Consider the following 20139-nt stretch of genomic DNA (forward strand, 5'->3'; position numbering starts at 1 on the left):
GATTAATGACCTCACCCATCAAGAAGTGGGGCAAACCGCGGCTCCTGCCAGGGGCCCAGCCCAGGAATGCTTTAGCACCCCTCCTCGTAGGCAGAGCAGGTGGAGGGAGTGGTCTGAGCACATCATCCTGCTCTCCAGATGACTCGCCAGCCCAGCTCCCGTGAACATTGCCACAGATGTGCAGCTGTTGCCAGAGGGTACAGGGTGTCCCGCCCATTCTCCACTCCCCTCCCGCTAGCCTTAGGATACAAAGCTGTTTGTCAAGTTTGTAGCCAGGCTTGGAGGGGCAGTGTGTGGAATGAGGTGTGAGGGCTGACCCCCAAGCCCAGAACCAACCATGCCCACGAGGAAGAACCCAGGTCCTGGGCTCCTCAGCCCCAGCTGATCACAAAGGTGACAGAGTATGATCGACACTGTTCTAGACACAGGTTTCAGTAAACACTTGGCTCAGTGTGAGCAAAGAAACAACAGAAGCTTCCCCTAATGGCTGCAGTTCTACTCTATTCTCTGTGGGTTGAACCCAGCACCATGGTGGGCCTCGGGCCTCCATTTTGGGGGACTCAGATGAACTCAGAGGTGACCAGGATGCCATGGAATGAAGCTCAGTGAACAGCTTCTGGAGAGCCCGGGACTATCTGGCCTAGGGAAGGGAGGACCTGGGGGAATGTGGTGGCGGGTTCCAGATATCTAGAGGACTGGCATGCAGAAAGGGGTGAAATATGTTCTGGGTGGCCCAAGAGAGAAAACCATAGCCGATGGGTAGTGTTTTCAAGGTGGTGGGATTTGGAATCCACATCAGGAAGAAGTCCTCCTAGTCTAGGAGGAAATGGGCTGCCTGGAAAGGCACTGAGTTGTCATTGGAGGTTGGCAAGCAGAGGCCAGACTCAAAGTGGGGTAATGGAGGGGGTTCTAGCTCTGCATGGGGCCTGGCCTCTGGGAACTGGATTCCACCTAACTCTAGGATTCTAGCATGACAGCAGCCCAGAGGAGAACCGGGGCTGAACTGGCTTAAGCCTGACATACCTGCCAGGCCTCACTGAGCTGCTTCCCCAACCAAGCAGGGAGGAGAGCCTGTTTTCTTATCTTCATCCCCCAAAATGAAAGGATTAGCTCACCATTACCCATCATAAGGTCCCCCAATCAAACCAAAATGTCTGGTGTCTTGGCTTCTGATTGAAATTTTGTCAGATCACTGTAGACATTTGGTATAGACTGATTATCAAGCTGATCTGAAGATCCAGCTGGCAAGTACAGATGTCTGCGCTTAATAAAAATGGGGAGAAAGTTATGACTTCATGAATGCAGTTTGTCTGGAAGATTAAAACTAGGGTTTGAGATAATAAAAAGGCCAGGCTGTGAAAAGTCTGGGGTGGCTGCTTCTAGCCCAGAACGCCAGCCCTAAAACTGTTGTAAAACACACAGTCAGCTTCTTGGACTGAACCTGGCAAGGTGAGACTTAACCTGAAGTTAAGTTACACTTAACTTCACCCCAGTGAGAGTAGCCCTGTGGAGGCATGTCCTCCTGAGCTGTTTCTTTCTGCACGGCGTGGTATATACTATTTACTTAAATATTCGTTGAATGAAAGAATAAATGAGTGACTGAATGGATAAGCATATGAACCTGTAACTGGGAAGGTGTGGTGGAAAATGTGGAACTCCAGAGTTTTATTCTTGTATTGAAGCTTACAGTTGCACCAAACTTTTGGCCCCAAGTGAAAAAAACCACAAAAAACAACAAAAAAAAAGCATTGGCAGTGGGAGGTAGCAACTTGTCCCCTGGGGACTGAAGCCAAGCAGAGGATGTCAGGCAAGTACGAGTGGTCCAAGCTGCAGAGGGGTAGCCTGGCCAAAGATGCCCAGAGAGCAGGCTGCCCAAGCTCCCTGAGCAGGCAGCTAGAAGTCAACACACACGGACTTGTGGCGGGTGGAATCCAAGCCACTGGTCGCATGGGCAAATCTCTCACCCTGGTCAGATTCCATTTTGGAGAAACTGGGTTCATCTGACAAGACAGCATGGGTGAGGGGACGCAGGTGCTAATGGTAAGAGGCTGATAAGCACTTACCACTGGCGTCAGGGCACAGAAGGAAAAGCTAGAGGCTGGAGTCAGCTGACTGGACACTAACCCCATCGCAATGACCAGCGTCTCTTGCACCCGGCGCAAGGCTGTGCCATTTAAATACTCAGGGATGTGAAAGGACATTCAATTTCCAGTCCTCTCCTAGGTCAGGCCCCTACCTGCGTGGCCTCAGCCCAGCTCCCCACTGCGTGGTGGCTATGACGCAGACCCCCAGCCCTCTTTGGGAACAATGCTGAATCAGGCAAGGGAGAATTCTTTTTCTAGGAAGGGCAGGAAATGAAGAGAGGCCCACATGCTTCTCCCACCCTAGGAGCCAGGAAAAGCCCCTTGGTGCACTCCCCACTTTACAGATGGGCGGGTCATAGCAACCGAGAAGCTGTCATGGTGACGAAGTCCTCGAAGCTGAGCCGAATGTTGCCCTGCACAGCTGTGTCCTTCTCCCGGAAGGCCTCGGTCAGCACCTGCAGCTGGGTGCACACCTGGATGAAGCGATCTAGCTGCATGGCAGGACTGGCGGAGCGTGGGCAGTAGCGGGAGACCAGGAGCTGGGTGAACTGGGGGCTCAGATTGTAGCCCATCTGGGACAGAGCTGGAGAGGAGGGGCACAAAGAGCAGACACAAAAACCTGCCGTGAGCACCGCCATCAACCAGCTCCACAGAGTACAGCAGTTCAGGAACTTCGAGGGGACTGGCACCAAAGCAGAAACAGGACAGATGTCCCGAGGGGCTGTCCAAAATGGCAGGAGCACGACAGGGGCTCTGGATGCTCCCCTGAGCTGGAAGGCCCCCATCCCTCTTTCTCAAAATCTCTGTTGTCTGTTCAGTTAGGGGCCCGCAGGGTCCCAGAATGACACCAGTCTGTCCATGCCCATCTCTGACTCATCTCTATAACAGACAGAAGCCTGAGCCCCCTCGGGTCACCCTGCCCCGAGCAGACACACATCAGAGGCGGCTCAGCATGAGGCTATGAGGGCCTGCTCTGGAGTCGAGGCAGCCCCTCTGCAAGTTGCTTATTAACCCTTGCTAATCCTCTGTCTTATCATCTCTAAAATTGGGATAATACTTACCTTGTAGGTTCTAGTAAGGATTAAAGGAGGTGATCATGCAAAGGATTTGGTGTAGTGCCTGGCACATAATAAGCACCCAGTAAGTGTTATTTGCTAAAAGTAATAAAATCATCACCATCTCCCCAGGCGAGGTTGCTGGGCAGCTCCAAGGTCACAGCCTCCATGCTGCTCCTCCTCCTGTCCCTCCACCTGGGATGCTTCCTTCTTCCTCTCTGTATAATCTACCAGCTCAGGCTAAAGTCTCAGCTCCCCTTTTGTTATGTGGCCCTTGGGCAAGTCACCTAGACTAAGCCTCAGTTTTCTCACCTGTAAAAGGGTAATAATAAGAGATCCTTCATCTAAGGATGGGGAATAAGAAACAGTAGCTATCACATGGGGAGAAAGAATGATGTAATATATGAAAAAAGCTTATTACGGTACCTGGCCCATAGCAAGCATTCAATAAATATTAGCTTTCCTGTGATAATATCACCCTTACAAATATCCATCACCGGACCATTACCTGACAACAGAGTAGGTGCTCAGAACAGGTCACCTCCTCTCCCTTCCACCAGGGAGCTCCCCCTCCCCCCGCTCCCGCCCCCAGGCTCCTTAGTCTGATTGAAATCCACGGCCAGGGCGAGGGGCTGGGTTCTCTGGGGAGCCCTTTCTCCCTCTCAGGTGGCAAAGCTCCCTGTCCAGTTCTCATCCCCACACTAACCAACCATCCTCTGGAGTCAGAATTGGAACCAGACCTGGAGCTGTGGCCTCACGTCATCTTAGCCAACTGCAACTTTTAGAGTGGTCCGGGTCCCAAAGCCGGGAATGAAATTGCCTTCTAGCAGGGCTAGCAACAGAAGCCACCTTTCTGAGCCCCTCTACAGGGCTCTTTCCATTCTGCATGCTAGAAACTAGAGAGGAAAGAGCCACACGAGCCACATGTCCCAGTCTCAAAGTGCCCTGGGCTGCTGAGTTTCCATCCCCAAGGCTCCCTGCCAGCTGGGCCTGTCTCACCTGGTGCTGCCAGGAATCCCATCGCCAGAGAGTCCAGCCCTGATCATTTCCCTGCCCTGGACTGGGCTCACGGCCCAGCCAGGTCACAGAAGAGGTGGGGAGAGGGCCTGTGCTGAGGGCAGCGTTTTGCAGTGCAGTTGGACACGTGGTAGCCAGAGGCTAGAGAGAACCCCTTGCTCTGTCTTAGGGAGTAAAGAGAAACAATCGGCTGTGCCTGTCCGCTGAGTCCCTGCCAGGCCCTCACCTTGCTGCAGCTCTGTGTAGCTAATGGAGCCCGAGCGGTCCCGGTCATACTGCTGGAAGAGGTTCTTCCACTGCTGGATGAACTTCCACAGGGCTGAGAAACCGTAGACATCAATGCGGCCTGACTTGGTCTTGTCAAACATGTCTTGGGAGGGGAGGGAAAGAAGGCTTCAAGACTAAGGGCCAAGGGTCCTCAGATACCACTGAGGCGCCCTTCTCCCCAGGCTGGAGTAGGACGCTCCACAGAACCACAGGCCTGAGGCCCAGATGCCAGTACCCAAGATGCACCCTCATCAAGTACTATACCAGCCTCCACCCCTGCCAGAACTGCATCTTCTCCGCAGGCTTGGCAGCTGACGCCCTCCCTGCCATCTCCCACCAGGACAGGGAGTCCCATTCTGCAGATTGAGAAACTGAGCTGGCCTATGATTCAGCAAGGCCTAGAACTTGAGAAAAGATCTAAGGAAAAGAGCTCTCTAAGGAATCTCACCTTGAACCCAGTTTCCTGCCAGAAATCCTCCCTGGCCAAAAGATTTCTCCTCAGAATGGCCTCCCACCCACCTACCGTCAGACAGGAGGTGGCTCTACCCCAGCCGGAGCCCGTGAGGAAGGGCTAGGACTCACTTATCATCATGAGGCATGTCTCGTCGTTGAACGAGGACCAGTTGGAGTTGACCAGGGCCTGCTTCAGCTCCTTGATGGAGATACAGCCACTGTGATCGGAGTCCACTGACTGGAACCAGGAGTAAGCCTCGGGATCCACACCTGGAGGGGCGCCACCTGCAGGAACGGGTGCCCACCAGGGGAGTCAGACGCAGGTCTCAAGACCAATCCGCAGAAATGCTGGGAAGGTCAGCCTCAGTGCCCCCCAGCTACAGGTTTTCCCTACCTCAAAAGTCTCACAAATCTGCCTACCCACTCCCTGTCTTCCATCAAGACAACATCCTTACTCTAATGGAAGAGGACCTTCTGTGTAAACTCACGAGTATCTGCGGTTTATTTCTACTCCACAAATCCTTCAGGTTTTTCCTACAGTGCTCCAGCCACTTCTCTATTTGATTTTTAAGTTTCTAAGGAACAGGGACTTGTCCGGCAGATTAAGAATTCTCTGAAAAGGGGGATCATCTCTTCCCCAAAAATGCTTGCTGAGCACCTAACACGCACAGCCCAGAGACAAGCATTTTGAGAGTCAGGCAGCAGGGAGCTCTCTGGGGTGGGAACCAGGTCTGGTCCATCTCTGGCACCAGGAGAGCTGGCATATTCTATCAGGAGCTACCAGAACGTGGGTGGCCACAGAGCTCCATGTCTCTTCCCTCCCCATCACCTCCGATGCCTGTCCCCATCTCCAAACCTCCGTGCGGACATCTCTGACACCTCCTCACCCCACACATCCAAAGAGCTGCCAGTTCCATACACAGGTATCAACTCCTCCCTGTTCCTACTACACCTGCCCTGATTCAGACACCTCTCACCTGGCTGTGGAACAAACCCAAAATCCTAACCAAATCCTCACGACAGCGACTCTCCACCACTTAGCACTTGTTGCCGAGTAATCTTTGTAAAATTCCACTCTGTTCTCACCAATTTCCCCCCACCTCAACTCAGAACTCTTCAAAGGCTCCCCACTGTCTACAAAATAAAGTCCAGCATTCCAGTTTCCCCACAATGTGGTCTACCCCCATATACCTGTCACTCTATCCCTACTCTGTCCCCCTCTGCCTGTTCCAGCCTAGATGCAGTAAGACACTTGGTCCTACCCAGACCTTCACAGCTCCCTATGAAGCCTTTACTCACCTCACCAAGTTCTCCCTGTCTCATACCCTCTTCTCCCTCATCTCTTTGCATCCATTTCCCACCCACCCTTCAAAACCCAAATAAAATGCTGCTCCTTCTATAAAGCCTTTCCTCTTCTTCCATCCCTGGACAGGCCTCCTTCCTCTCTCCTTTGTACTCCTCTCTATGGCCCTGATCACTCCACTGTGTACATGTTTTTTCCTACTCTTTCCAGGTTACACTTGGAGCAACTTGTGGGCAAGATCCCAGCCTAACTCATCTCTGAATCCCCACGGGCTAGCACAGAGCCGGACACAGAAAGGGGAGGTGCTCAATTCATGCTAGAATTGGCCTCCTGGTTCAAGTCCCAGCTCTCCCATGTGCGGCCTTGGTTAAGTTATTGAAGTTCTCTGTGTTACAGTTTTCTTATCTGTGAAATGATAAGCACAATAGCATCTACTCCATAAGGTTATTATTATGAAGATACAATTAATACATGAAAACCCTTAGATCAACACCTGGCACCATCCAAGCACTATATAACTGCTGATTATTAGTGTTGCTGTCATGGTTCAAACAGCTTTGTGTGTCTGGGAGCTTTGTGTGTACGTCAGAAGAAAGGATCATTCATTTGGAAAGACATGCAAGGTGGGCTGGGGGTGAGGGGAGAAGGTGGCAGGTGAAAGCAGAGAAGCACAGAAGACTGTCTTGGGAAAAAGCCAGAGTTACACAGTATTGGTAAACCTGCTGAGTTGACTGAGGGCTCCTTCACACAAGGCAGTATCAGAGACAGCACAGAAACCACTGCCCAGTCCCCAAAGTAAGGCCAGAAGGATAAAGGTTTGCCTGACTGAGGGACTAGTCTGACTTCCTCGGATGGGAAATCCAGACAGGCCCCACCCTCTTTCCTAAAACAGCTGCTGTGCCAGGGGGAGAGGAGGTCACAGCCAGAGGCAGGAGAGTCTCTGTAACATGTGGTCTGCGCAGTCAGCATAGGACAGCTCAGGCTCTGGAAGCAAAGAGAGCAAAGATCCTTACTAACCTGTGTGGCTCAGAGGCATTGTTTCACTCTCTGAGTACTGATTCCCCCATTTCTAAAATGGACCTACTTCCCAGGGTTGCTGTGATGATTAAATGAGATAACAGCAAAGTAAAGTTTTCACAAAGGGCCTGGAATGTGTGCAGTCACATTTTTGCGGAGGAAGGCCTATTTAAACTGGGTCTGAAAGGATGATTAAGAGTTACGATGGGGAAAAGAAGAAGCATGTGGCAAAGGCACAGAGTGTGTTCAGAGTACTCCAAGGGGTCTGGGGTTGATGGGAGAGAGAGGGTCTGGAAAGGCCCGTTGGGAGTCGAGTGCCCTTAGGATCTTCCCTGTGGGTAATGAGGCACCTTTAAGGGTCAAACCTCTCTTGCAGAGCGTGGTGTTCAATATTTAGACCCTGTATTCAGCGGGGTTAAGGTGGGGCCTCCAGGTGACTCCACTGCAGGTGATATACGGATCATACTTTAAGAAGCACTGCTCCAGGGACTTTCCTGGTGGTCCAGTGGCTAAGACTCCGCGCTCCCAATGCAGGGGGCCCGGGTTCGATCCCTGGTCAGGGAACTAGATCCCGCACGCATGCCACAACTGAAAAAAAAGATTCTGCACGCTGCGACGAAGATCCCCTGTGCCGCGACTAAGACTCTGCGCAGCCAAATAAATAAATAAATAAATATTTAAAAAAAGAAAAAAGAAGCACTGCTCCAGGGGCTCACGGGCCGCACTGGAGAGGAGAGGAAGCTGCAGAGGGTGAGCAGTTAAGAGTCTGAAGCACATTTCTCCTCTCCGCTGCAGCCCCATTATCTCCGGCCTCAGGCCCTGCAGGGATAAGCCTCACAGCCAGGGGTTTCTTTCCCTGCAGTGACCTCACGTAGGCTCGGAAACAAAATTTTAAAAGGAGGAGGAAATCCACCAGGAAGCTTCTGAGCTGAAAGCAAACAGCCAGCAGCTCCGGCTCTGACAAGATAAATGCCACTGGCTCACAGTGGTTAGAACCCCCAAGGCCTGAGCCTCTCCCTCGGCCACCTGCTGGGTGTGTATGCTAAGATGCTGCAGCTTCCCAGCAGTACCATTCCCTGGAGGCCCTTCAGGTGCACCAGAGTGGTTCCAGGCTGCCTCGCTGCTGGTGTGGTCTCCTGGGAACAAGCATTGCGAAGAGGCTGACTGAATGAGCTTGGGAGGACACAGGGGTCTGGGAGCTCACCTTCCCCAACCCCCTGTCTGAAATCATTCAGAAATGTTCACTGAGCTTGAAGCCCCACCTAAGATTCTCTGCCTCCACTGAGTTGCCAAGCCCCCTCCCCAGCCCCCATTTGTCCAGTACCTCAGCTTTACTGTCTCTGCTCTTTATCCTTCCCCTATCTCATCCCATCACTCTCCTGACTGCCTCGGCATCTTTCAGTGGTACAGCCCTTGCCACATCTGCTATCACATTAAATGCCAAATACCTCGTTGCTGAGAATGCTCCAGAACGAGTCCTCTCACAGAACAGTTTACTAAGCCCCTCCCATTTGCCATACACTGTGCCCAGTGTTTACCTGCAACTTCTCATTTAATTTTTATTAACAATCTTGTGAGGTAGTGACATTTACACATTTTACAGATGTGGACACTGAGGCTTAAAGAGATGAAGTAATTTGGTCAGGTCAGTAAGTGATCTGATCTCAAAAGCCCAAGCTTTCAACAACTATGCTATCTTACCTTTCTACATACAGTAGTCAGTCTCTCTTACACAGAAATGGGGTTTCTCCCCACAGTAGACTATAGTATTATCTCCAATCATTTGCTAATCTACTCCCTCCCCTGCTTCCCTGCAAGAGCATGGTACATCCTCTCCACTGCCTGGTGGCCTGCAGAGCCCCTCCAGTGAGAGGAGTATCCATTCCCATCCTATTGACGTCAGGCTTGAGCAGAGGATGTGGTTTGGCCAATAAACGTGAGTGGAAGAGATATAAAGTACTTCAAAACAGAAGCTTTAGGAGGCATCGTGTGTTCCTGCTAGCTCTCCTGCTCTTTTTGTCTGCCACAAAAACAGTATATCCCAAATAGGGACTGCTCCTCCAGCCTGGATCCTGGAAAGAAAAGACACGTGGAGCAGAACCTCAGCAGCCAAGCCTGCAGCTGCCGACATGTAACCAAGAGTAAATAAGTGTGAGCAAGGAACAGAAATAAACATTTGCCATTGTGAGCCAGAGACTTAGGAGTTGTTGTTACCACAGCAAAGCTAATTAACAGACTTCTCATTCTGCTAATGCAAGCTAAGCTAGAGACAAGATGCTAAGGTGCCGGAGACCCGGCTGCCTGCACATCCACAAGGAGGGCAAGGAAGGGCCCTGGATAACTCAGAACAAGGTCAGAGGCACCTGGAGTCCAAGATCCCTACTTACCTGGAGGAGGTGTTCCCTGTCCATAAGGCCCGGGATGCTGGGCACCATAGGAATTTGGAGGTGGTGGTCCATAGGGGCCCCCTGGGGCCGCGCCACCATATGGTCCTCCCGGAGTTCCAGAAGGGAGCCCCCCAGGGTTGGGGTGTGCATAGGGCCCTCCACCAGCTGGTGGTCCATAAGGCCCTCCAGGGGCAGGACTTCCTCCATATCCGCCACCAGGGGTTACCCCGCTAGCATATTGCCCTCCAGCATGGGGGAGTCCGGGGTAGTAGCTACCCGGAGGGGCTCCCGGGTGCTTGTCCTCCAGCTCCTGGGCAGCCCTGCAAGAAGAGCAAGATATCAGTCAGAATGACAGGGCCAGGAACTAGCCACAGTATGGCACTTTACAGTTATAAGGCACTGCCACTGCCTTTCTTTCAACTGATCCTATGGGCTGAACTGGACTGGAATCATGACCCCATTGCTCAGATGGGGAACCTGAGGCTTCTGGAGGAGATACAACTTACCCAAGGTCACACTGCCACTGACCTGCAGAGGTAGGGCTGGATACCTGCCCTCCTGGCTGCCCTTCCCTGCACACCAAGGGGCTCCACAAGGGCTGGGATCATGTCTGGTTTGCCACTTTATCCCTTTATCCCAGACCCCAGTGCAGAACAGATGCTCAATAAATATTTATTGTATGAATGAGCGGGCAAATTAATCAAACTGAATTCCAAATCCACACCCTGTGGTACCCCCATCTCTATCCGCAGAATTCACAGTGCAAATGTGATCTCCAGCCCATGCCCCTGACCCTCTTCAGTCACAAATGATGTATCTATAGCATGGATTCATCCACAGCATGTCTTCCTTACCCTACTCTAGCTCATGATGCAAAACCATTTCCCCAGCCTCATTCATGGCTCTGTGAGACAGGTAGGCAAGACCCTATTCCTAAGGCAATATAGGCCCATGGTTAAGAGAGAAAAAGACCAGTTCAAGCTTGCGGTCTGCCACTTACTAACTGGTCTAATGACTTACCCTCTCTAAGCCTCAATATCCTTGGCTCTAAGAGTGCCTGCCTACCTCCAGGTTAGTATGTGAATGAAATGAGGTCGGTCACGTGAAGGGCTCTGACACAGGCCCTAGCACAAAGTAAGCACTCAATACGCAGTAACTATTAATAGTAGCACTCTTCTATGGAGGAGGAAACTCAAGTCCAGAAAAATCACACAACAACCGTGTGGAGGGGCTGGGGCCAGAGTCCAGGTCTCCTGGCTGCTAAGCCCAGGCCATGTAAACAGTAGAGCATACATGGGAGCACTCCTCCCTCTCTTGTCCCTGTCCCCACGCCACTAGCCAGGGATCCCTGACGCTCAGAGTGTTCGGCTCCATCTCCCTAAATGGCCTAGTGGAGCACAGCCTCAACACATCTGCAGTCAGGCTGAGCTCAAGGGCATAAAGAGCAACTGCGCCTGGCTCCGAGCATCGTGAGGATGGTACCACCTGGACACGTTTTAGATCAACCTGTAAGGCACACCAGTGGCCTAGCCAGTACAAGCCTGGATTTTCTCTTTTAATTGCGTTTGATAGCTTCCAGGACAGTTACCCTCAAGGCTAAGGCCAAAGTCACACTTCATCTCAAGAGAGTCTGCTTGCTCGGGGAGGAGAGGCTTCTTGAGGGAGGGCAGGAAGCATGCCCTTCCACCTTCCCCACTCAGCGTCGTGGACACTCTTCTGCCCTGGAAGCTGCCACAGCTCGTAGCAAGACTCCTTCACAGATAATGAAGTCACAGGCAAATCTCAATTCGAAACTCTGCTCTCATCAGCTGAGCTCATGACCATGGGTCAGTGGCTTAATCTCTCTAAGCCTGTTTCCTCACAAGTTAAATATAATAATCCCTTCCTCATTGAATTGTTCTGCAGATTACAAGAAATGTATACAGCAGAATTTTGTTAGTTAAATTTTTAGCTAAAGAACCCCACCCCACCCCACCCTTTTTTTTTTGGCCACGCGGCTTGCAGGATGTTAGTTCCCCAACCAGGGACTGAACCCGGGCTACGGCAGTGAAAGCACCGAATCCTAACCACTGGACCACCAGGGAATTCCCTAAAGAACCTTTTGATGAATAAAAATATTTAAAAACTGACAAGAGAAAGTTGCTCTGGTTGGAGGTGGGGGTCCCAGAGCCCTGACCACGTAGGCCTCTCCCTTGCTAGGCTGTGAGTGAGCCCTGCAGAACCCCCACCAGTGATTCAAAAGGCACTCTGAAAACCATTAATACAAGAAACAGTTCTTACAACAGCGTCTGGCATAAATCATAGCTCTACTGTTATATTAATTATTATCATTACTATCAGCAAAGCCCTAGGCCAGGTAAACTCTTGGGGCGGGGGGTGTGTATAAAGGAGAGTGAAATGTTCGAAGGAGCTCAGTTAATAGGAGAGGCACTGAAACACACTCTGTAACATTTAACAAAACAGCATAAGGAAACAGGTGTTTAAAATGGACACATAAGCCATGTGCCATGGGACCACAAAGGAGAGTGAAATCGGGGAGGGTTTCCAGAAGAAAGCAGCATTTGGGTTAGGACTTAAAGAATAATAAAGATTCCCAAGGGAGCTGGAGAGGTGTGATGGGAGAGGTGCCCAGAAGACCTCTTCAACCTAACCCCTTCAGTTTACAAACGGGAAATTAAGGCCAGGTGAGGGAAAGAGACTGGCTTAAGAAACGCTGTGAGCTTAAGGCAGAGGCAGATCACTCCCCGTCCACACCCCAGTCCATTGACTCCCACCACCTCCTGCCACGGTGCTCTTTCCTTAAGCAACAGGGCACAGGATTCCAGTGTAGGGTAGAAAAGGGGATGGGGACTCCGCAGAGTCTGGGCACACCCAAAGAACAGGCTGGACACCAAGCCAGGAAGTTGCTGCTCCACAAGAAGTCGTGTGAGCAAACCCATCAACTGTTCCTGGCTTAGGACACCTGAGGCACAGCCCTTCTCCCAGGAAACGACCCCACGACAACCAAGCTAGTGCTGCCGGCCGGTCTTCTGACCTTGGTCCTATCACAATCCAGGGGTCTGGTGCAGCCTGGCCGCAACTAAACCCCTTCCTTTCTGCCCTGCATTAAAGCCCTTACGTGTAGTTTACAAAGCACTTTCACATACACACAAATGCTACTGGTAAAATTCTGCCAACAATCCTCTAACAGAAAAAAGGAAGGTATTAGTAGGCCTATTTTCAGATGAAGAAACTGAGATGCACAACTGTTAAAAGACTTCATTCATTCAGCAAGCATTTACAGAGCAACAATGTTGTGTTAGGCTCTGTGCTAGGCCGCGGGGCACGAAACTAAACAGGGCCTGGCCTTGAGGAGCTCCAGATAATTATGATACAATCTGATCAGTGTCATCAGAAAAATCTACTTAAATGCTATTAAGAAGGCATGGGCAGGGGAATTGGTTCTGTTTGTCAAATGATAAATGAGCAATCAAATGAACACATGTAGGCAGTGGGTCAAGGAAGGCTTCCTGGAAGAGGCAGGAGTAATACTGGAACTGGCACTGAAGGATGCACAGGCATTCTCCAAAAGGAAGGCAGCAAAGGACATTCCAGACGGAAGAAGAAAGACAAACGCACAGACCTATGAGCGAGCATGGAGTAGTCAGGGAGTGGGCTAAAAAGCAGGTGGCAGGGGCAAGAACGCAGAGTGAACTCAGAAAGGCAAGCTCTTTACATGCTCCTTGTCTAATCGCCTGCCCTGCTGCATTTCAGTTAGCTGGTGCACCTTAGAGCAGTTTCTCTCTGTCACACAACAGTGAGCTCCCCAGGGGCAGACAGTGGCCTCATTCATCACGGTAGCCCAGGGTCCAGCACAGAGTCTGGCACCGGCAAGCCGCCATAAAAATGTGAACAAATGAATACCACTCAAAAGATTTGGAGCTTTATGCCGGAGGAAACAGAGCGCTACAGAAGGGTTTCCAACAGGGAAGAAACGTGATCGGGCCTTGTTTAAAGAACTAAGCAGCGGCGGGTGTGGAGGACGAACTAGCGGGGGAGGCGGCAGCCCAGGTGCTGGACAGGCAGGGCTTGAACCAGACAGCAGACTCAGAGAGAACGGGATGGATTCTGAAGCTATTTCAGAGATAGACTAGACATGACTTGGCAACTAATTAGGTTAGAGAAGCTATGGAGGGGGCAGTGAGGAAAGGGAAGTGTTTAGAATGACTCAGGTTTCTAGCTTGCACCAGAGGACGAAGAAAGTAAAACCACGAGATTCCAGGCTGGGGAAGAGGGTTCCCAGGGCCACTGAGTTGTTAGTAAATGTCTGAACCAGAAATGAAAACCAGAGTCCCTGATTCCATGTTCTTTTATTCTACTCCATGCCATTTGCCAACCCTTTGAAGAGTTTTTCCAAGAGGATTTCATGCTGATAAACACAAGACTGTCCAAAAAAAAAAAGACAGGAAGAGTTCAGCAACCATGGTTTCCAAAACATTACAGAAAACTAACCCTAGGTCTTTACTGATTGCAAATAAACTACATTTGATAAATTTGGGTGGGGGGAAAGGGCAATTAACATTTTATTAAGGCTCTCACTGATCCTCAGTCCTATGAGGTAAGTGCTATGATCCCCATTTTACAGATGAGAAAATTAAGGTGCAGAGTTTAATCATGTGCCTGTGATGACGCAGCTAGAACTGGTAAGCTTCAAAACAGGGTCTGCATGACTCCACCACTCTACCCTCTTCTGGGTGTTCACAACAAATGAGTGAGTGTCTACCACGTGCCAGTGCCAGAGACTGTCCTAAATATATGTGTCAGATATGATGGATTTCTACAGTGGGAGGGGTTGAAGGGGAAAGTGTTGGATTAGGTAATCTTTCAGAGGCTTCAAGCCCAGAAACCAGGGAGACTCAGAAGAATCTTATTCTGTTTTCACCCCTGCACCTAGACCCAATTCGAGAGCCACAGTATTGTAAGAGACCCCAAAGACCTCCCAGTCCAACCTCTCAGTCGATGATGGAATCTCTGTAGCACCATCTGGAATCTGTGTTTACATTCCTGCAAGTGGTGGGGAGTTCACCCCCTCCCAAATAACCCACTCAGAAAGTCCTACATATTCTTTTGGCTCTGAGGGCTCATTCTTCTACCCCAAGACCCTTGTGAAGCCCAGAGGTGTCAAAGTTTGGTCCATGCTGAGTGCTGAGGGGAAACACAAGCCTGTGTTTCAAACACACGGCTGTGTTGCAAACACAAGCCTGTGCTCTGGAGCTACTCCACAGCCCGCTGGAGGAGGTCAGAGCCCATTCTAAGGGGTTAAACAATCACAAGACTACAGAAGGAGTGGTTTGGGCATTCACCAGCAGAACCTCCTAAAATATTTAAAGGCCAGAAATCTGCAGCCAATAAACAGCGAGCCAAGAACTGTCCCAAGACTTCAATTACCACCTCTGCTGGCACTCCAAAATCTTTCTCTCCAGCTTCATCTCTCATGAGCTGCAGACCTCATATCCAACAACCTCCTGGACCTTCCGTCCAAATCTATTCCTCCCTCTGTGTTCCCACTGCAGTGAAGGGAAACCCTGATGCCCTCCTGGACACCTCCTCTTTCCTTTCCTCCGTCACCTCAATTAGGCACCAAGTTTTCTCACTTCTACCTCCCAGCTCCATGTTCACCAGGTCACTGTTCTCTCACCTAGATTACTTCAACAGCTTTGAAACTGGTCTCCCTGCCTTGTCTCTCCTGCTTCAACCCCCCTGACAGTGCCCCACGGTCACCGCTCAAAGCACGAATGGGAGAAAACTCTTCAGGAGCTCCCCGACAACTCTCAGGATGAAGTCCACACTCCTCAAAAAGGCACATAATGCCCTTTAGGATCTGGTCCTTGCTTACCTTTCTGGTCTTATTTGTTACTCTTTTCCCCCCTCCTCTTCACTACAACTAGACTGATCTCCTTAAATTCTTCCAAAATACTGTGCTCTCTTACTTGCTTCCTGGCCTTTGTGACTACTATTCCCTCCACTGGAATACCATGCCTTTCTTCACCCAGCTAACTCCTACTGGAGATTCGGTTTTTGGCTTAAATGTCACCTCCTTTAAGAAGACTTCCTTCCCTCAAAACTAAGTTAGGTGTCCCTCCTGTGCTAGCCTGACACTTACTCCCATTTAATACTCATCGCACAGATTCTACAATTTACGTGTCTGTATCACTCTTCCCCTTGGAATATTTACTATATGCCAAAACACCATATCAAGCACTTTATGTGGATTATCTCATTTAATCTTTGCAGTAACCCTTGAGGTAGGTACTCTTATGACCCCATTTTTAAAAAGGGGGAAACCGAGCCTCAGACTTCTGCAGAAATTTCTGCAAGGAAATGGCAGAGCAAGGATTTGAAGCCAAATCTCTCTGGCCTCAGAGACCAAGCTCTTAAGCACTGAAATCCATCAGGCTGGCTCCCCCACAGGACCAAAGGGTACTTGAGTTTTACTCCTCCAACACCCAGTCCATGCTTGAGGACCCTGGGGCAGGACGCGCAGAAAATTATAGTTTTGACTCCTAACAAGAGGCTGGAATCCTCCAGGGCTATGTACTGGGTGGAGGGGAGGCAGCACTGACTAAGCCTTTGGATGTTTTCAGACAACCCACTTCCTTTCTTGGAACACTGTGAACCAGGAGCTGGATAGGAGGAACGAAGAAGGTATGATGGGAGAAAAGCATTTCTTCCTCTACTCGAGACACAGTCCTCTCTGCGCTCCTTTTCAATATTTCACTGAGCATAAGCCCAGGCAGCACGGCATGATAACAGTGATCCCAGCAGCAAGAGCTATGCCACCACGCTCTGGCACACACTAGGTATCAGCAATGCGCCAAGCTCCCTACAGGCTTTATCATATTTCATCCTCTTTTCAGCCCTATGAAGTACTATTCCTCCCTCTTTACAAGTGAAGAAACGGAGGCTCAGAGCCCTTAGATGATGCGTCCAAGGGTGTATAACTATTAAATAGTAGAATTAGGATTCTAGCCCAGTTCTGTCTAACCTGGAAGTTCAGGCTCTTAATTTCTATGTCATTGCTTCTAGGATGCATACAAATTGTCTCCAAAAGCTTATTAAAATGTAGATGCTTGGGCCTTTCCTGGGTACAGAATAGGTCTGAGGTGGAACCCCAAAATGTGCTTTTTTAACACGCTCCTAGGTGATTCTGATGTAGACCATCCACTGAGAAACAAAGTACTATGGCAATGTTTTCCCAAACTGTGTTCCTAAAGAATACCAGTGTCACCAACATATGACCAGACTTAAAAGGGGGTGGGGTGGGGTGGGGGTTCCATAGTTAAGTAAGTTTAAGAAACACTTCATATTCTATCCCTCTCTGGCAAATTTACAATGTCTATTAACAAATTAAGAATTCTGAGATGGCCTGTGGTTAACAGGTTAACAAAACTCGTTAAGCTGTATTTAACAGAGTATTTCCCAAACTTATTTAACCACAGAATACTTCTTTATTAGCAATACTTATTAACATTTCACAAGCCTCAGCAAATGCAACTGAGCTTGGGAAACACTGCTAGGTTATACTTCCTCCTAACCCCAGCCCAGGCTGGCCTCTCTCCTTCCTACCTCTGCTAAGTATGCAATGACAGAAACTCTAAGTTCTAGCACGGGAACTCCCTCACTTGCTATGTGTGACCTTGGGCAAGCCACTTAACCTCTTCGGGCTCATTCCTCAGCTATAAATTGGGGGAATAATCCCTGCTAGCCTGTTTACAGAGCCTTCATGATTGAGATAACGGATGTCCAAATACTGTGTGCAAAAACTGTACAGGGCTGCACTCCCTACAAGGGCTCTTGCCACATCTTCTGATATGTGATTACACTCAGCCCAGCGCTTAGCAATATCCCATGTGACCTTGTTTTCCAATTTTTCCTGCATGGGTTTTATCTCCTAAGTTAGTGTGATCTCGGGCAACTCAGGAGCCCTCTCTGAGCTAAAATGAAGGGACTCTTCTGAGGGCCCTTCCAGCACTGGCCTTCAAGGAATCTAGTAAAAAGCAAAATACTAAAAGGTAACACCTGTCACACTCTTCGTAGTACCAAATGCTTTACAAGCATCACTTCATTACTCTTCATAACAGCTCTATGAAGTAGATCCTATTATTTGGCCCTATTTTACAGAGGAGGAAACTTCAGCTCAGAAAGGGCTCAATGGCTCAAAACTATTTAAGTGATGGAGCCAAGGTGTGAACCTTCCTCTGACTCCAGACTGCACTTCACTACTCTAACGCTCTTGTTATCCAACAACGGATTCTGGCCACAGAATCACCTTGCTGTGGTGTTCTTGCCTGGATCAAGATGGGCTGGCAAGTGGGGAAAGGGCATTTGCTGACAGCTCCGGGTTCTGCTGCCTAACTGCCTGGTGACTTCAAATAAATTCCATGTCTCCTTGGGTTTCACTTTTCCTATGTGTGAAATGGAAGTGTTGGACTCAGTCAGTAGTCGAACAAGCTCGTTTGTGCAGCCTGCTAAAACCACAGGTTCTCCTGATTATTCAGATGCAGTACATCAAGGGTGTATTTTTATCGACTCCCCAAAAGATACCGACAGAACCAGAGCTCTAAACGTTCTGTTGGCGTTGATGACCCCGCTTGGGGTCCCAGCGGGATCCTGAGAAGCTATGGGGCCCAGGCCAAGCCCAGCCTGACTCTGTGGGGTCCAAGAACCCCAAATCTTCCCGTGCGCGACGTCAAAGGGGGCGCGACACGACCTCCCAGACGTGCAGTCCTGCGTGACGTGAGCCAGGCGCGACCGACCATCCCTTTTCCCTTCTCTCCTGCGCGAAACCTCGTTGAAGCCAACCTCAGCATGGGAAAGGCGCGGAGGAGGCGGGGAGAAAGAGAAGCAGGGGATCCCGGGCCTGGACTTGGCGAGGCACCCACTTGGATTCGCCCGCCCCTCACACACTCACCTGCCCGTACGGGTAGCTGGCCATGGCGACTCTGACGTCTCACGTCGCCGTGGGGCGGGACTTTCCGCCTCAAACCCGCCTCCTCCTGGGCGTGGGGGCGGGCCCTATTCTGATTGGATGTCCGCAACTATCAATCCTGGGCGCATGGGTCAACGGAAGTGACGCTATAGGGCGGCGATCTGGTGCCTCCCAGAGACGCCAGAGAAGCTAAGGATCCGGAGACGTTCCCAGAAATCTTCTTCGCTGTACTGGCGCACCTGTTCCTCTTTTTCCTGCCCTAGAGTAGGCTCCAGGACTGGTCGGGCCCGTGTATTTAGGGAGAAGCTTGGGTGGGGTGTTGCAGCGGTGGCCATGTTTTAACCTGGCAAATGGGACGCATGATAGTGGCGTAGTTGCTGTCGTCACTCCAAGTTTCCACCTGAGGAAGGCCCAGGCGGTTACCGTGACAACGGGGAACAGACGGAGGCCTCCGGGGAAGGCTAGAGGCAAGGACAAGAAGCTACTGCGTTCTAATGTCAAGGCACCACGTGTCAGTTAGTAGCTTTGGAGTGGGATCTATGGTGTTTGGACAGGAAAATTCCAAACCATCAGAATGGGAAGGAAATTAGATCATCTAGGGCCCCTTCTTTCATAAATGGGGAAACTGAGGTCCAGAGAAGCAGTGACTTGCCCTAGTTCACTATGGGTTAGGGGCAGAGTGTAGCCGAGAACGGGGGTCAGTGAATGTCCCAGTTCTCATCAGGGAAGTCTTGAGGACTGGTGCCAAAGTAAGTAAAATCCTGGTTACTAAGTGACCTCATAGTCATGTACTTGCCTGTTCGTGGTTCAGGCTCTCCATTTGTTTGCATGCTTATTTAATTTGTTAGTTCTTACATGCGGGCACAGATTGTGTCTGGTTTTGCTTGTCATTATATCTCCAGGACCTGTAGTTTTTAAAAATAAACTAATTAATAGTGTTATGAGGTGCTTTCCATTCTGGCCCATCTAACCATCTCGCCAGTGTCACCTACAGATTGGCACTTGCCATCTACCTCTACAAGGATCAAATTAAGAGCTGCTGTAGCTGCTGACCTTCAACACCCCCTGAAAGGAGTTCAGAGTGGAGATCAGGAATAAGGCACTCTGTGCTCTGGGAAAAACTGGCAGAACAGGTTTTCAGATAGATATTTTCAGGAGACGATTTTATGAGCCCAATTCTTCATGTCCTCGTATCTAGAAAAGCATAAAATCCTCCATGGTGGCATCTGCCTCTCATGACTAGCAGTAACCTTCTGCAAGAAATATGTGCTTGATTGTGTGTACTCCCCCTTCACCAAAATCACATATATACTGACCTTCCCCCCAGTCTCTTTGGAGCAGTTTTTCAGATCTATCTGAAATGCTGTCTCCTGGGCTGTAGTCCTCATTTTTCCCCGAATAAAACTTAACTCACAACTCTCATGTTGTGGATTTTTTTCAGTCAACACCAGGCACTTTTCAAAATCACAGTGCTGATCATGCTGCTTGCCCACGGGAGAACCTACAATGGCTCCTCTTCATCTACACCTGCAAAATAAGGCCCAGCCTCTGCACTGTCACCCCAGGCCCTTCACAATTTGGCCCAACC

The 20139-nt window shown here is 50.1% G+C and overlaps 1 protein-coding gene across 1 annotated transcript; it reads right to left on the reverse strand.

Moving 5' to 3' along the window:
- Window positions 1-1636: 1636 nt before the first annotated feature.
- Window positions 1637-18557, reverse strand: PEF1 (penta-EF-hand domain containing 1). Its single transcript, XM_007170584.2, is given in 6 exon segments — window positions 1637-2667; window positions 4383-4526; window positions 5006-5161; window positions 9584-9875; window positions 9877-9903; window positions 18534-18557. Coding segments are annotated over 6 exon segments (873 nt in total). The 3' UTR covers window positions 1637-2437.
- Window positions 18558-20139: the final 1582 nt, after the last annotated feature.

Source organism: Balaenoptera acutorostrata, chromosome 1 (assembly GCF_949987535.1).
Source record: "Balaenoptera acutorostrata chromosome 1, mBalAcu1.1, whole genome shotgun sequence".
Lineage (NCBI taxonomy): Eukaryota > Metazoa > Chordata > Mammalia > Artiodactyla > Balaenopteridae > Balaenoptera > Balaenoptera acutorostrata.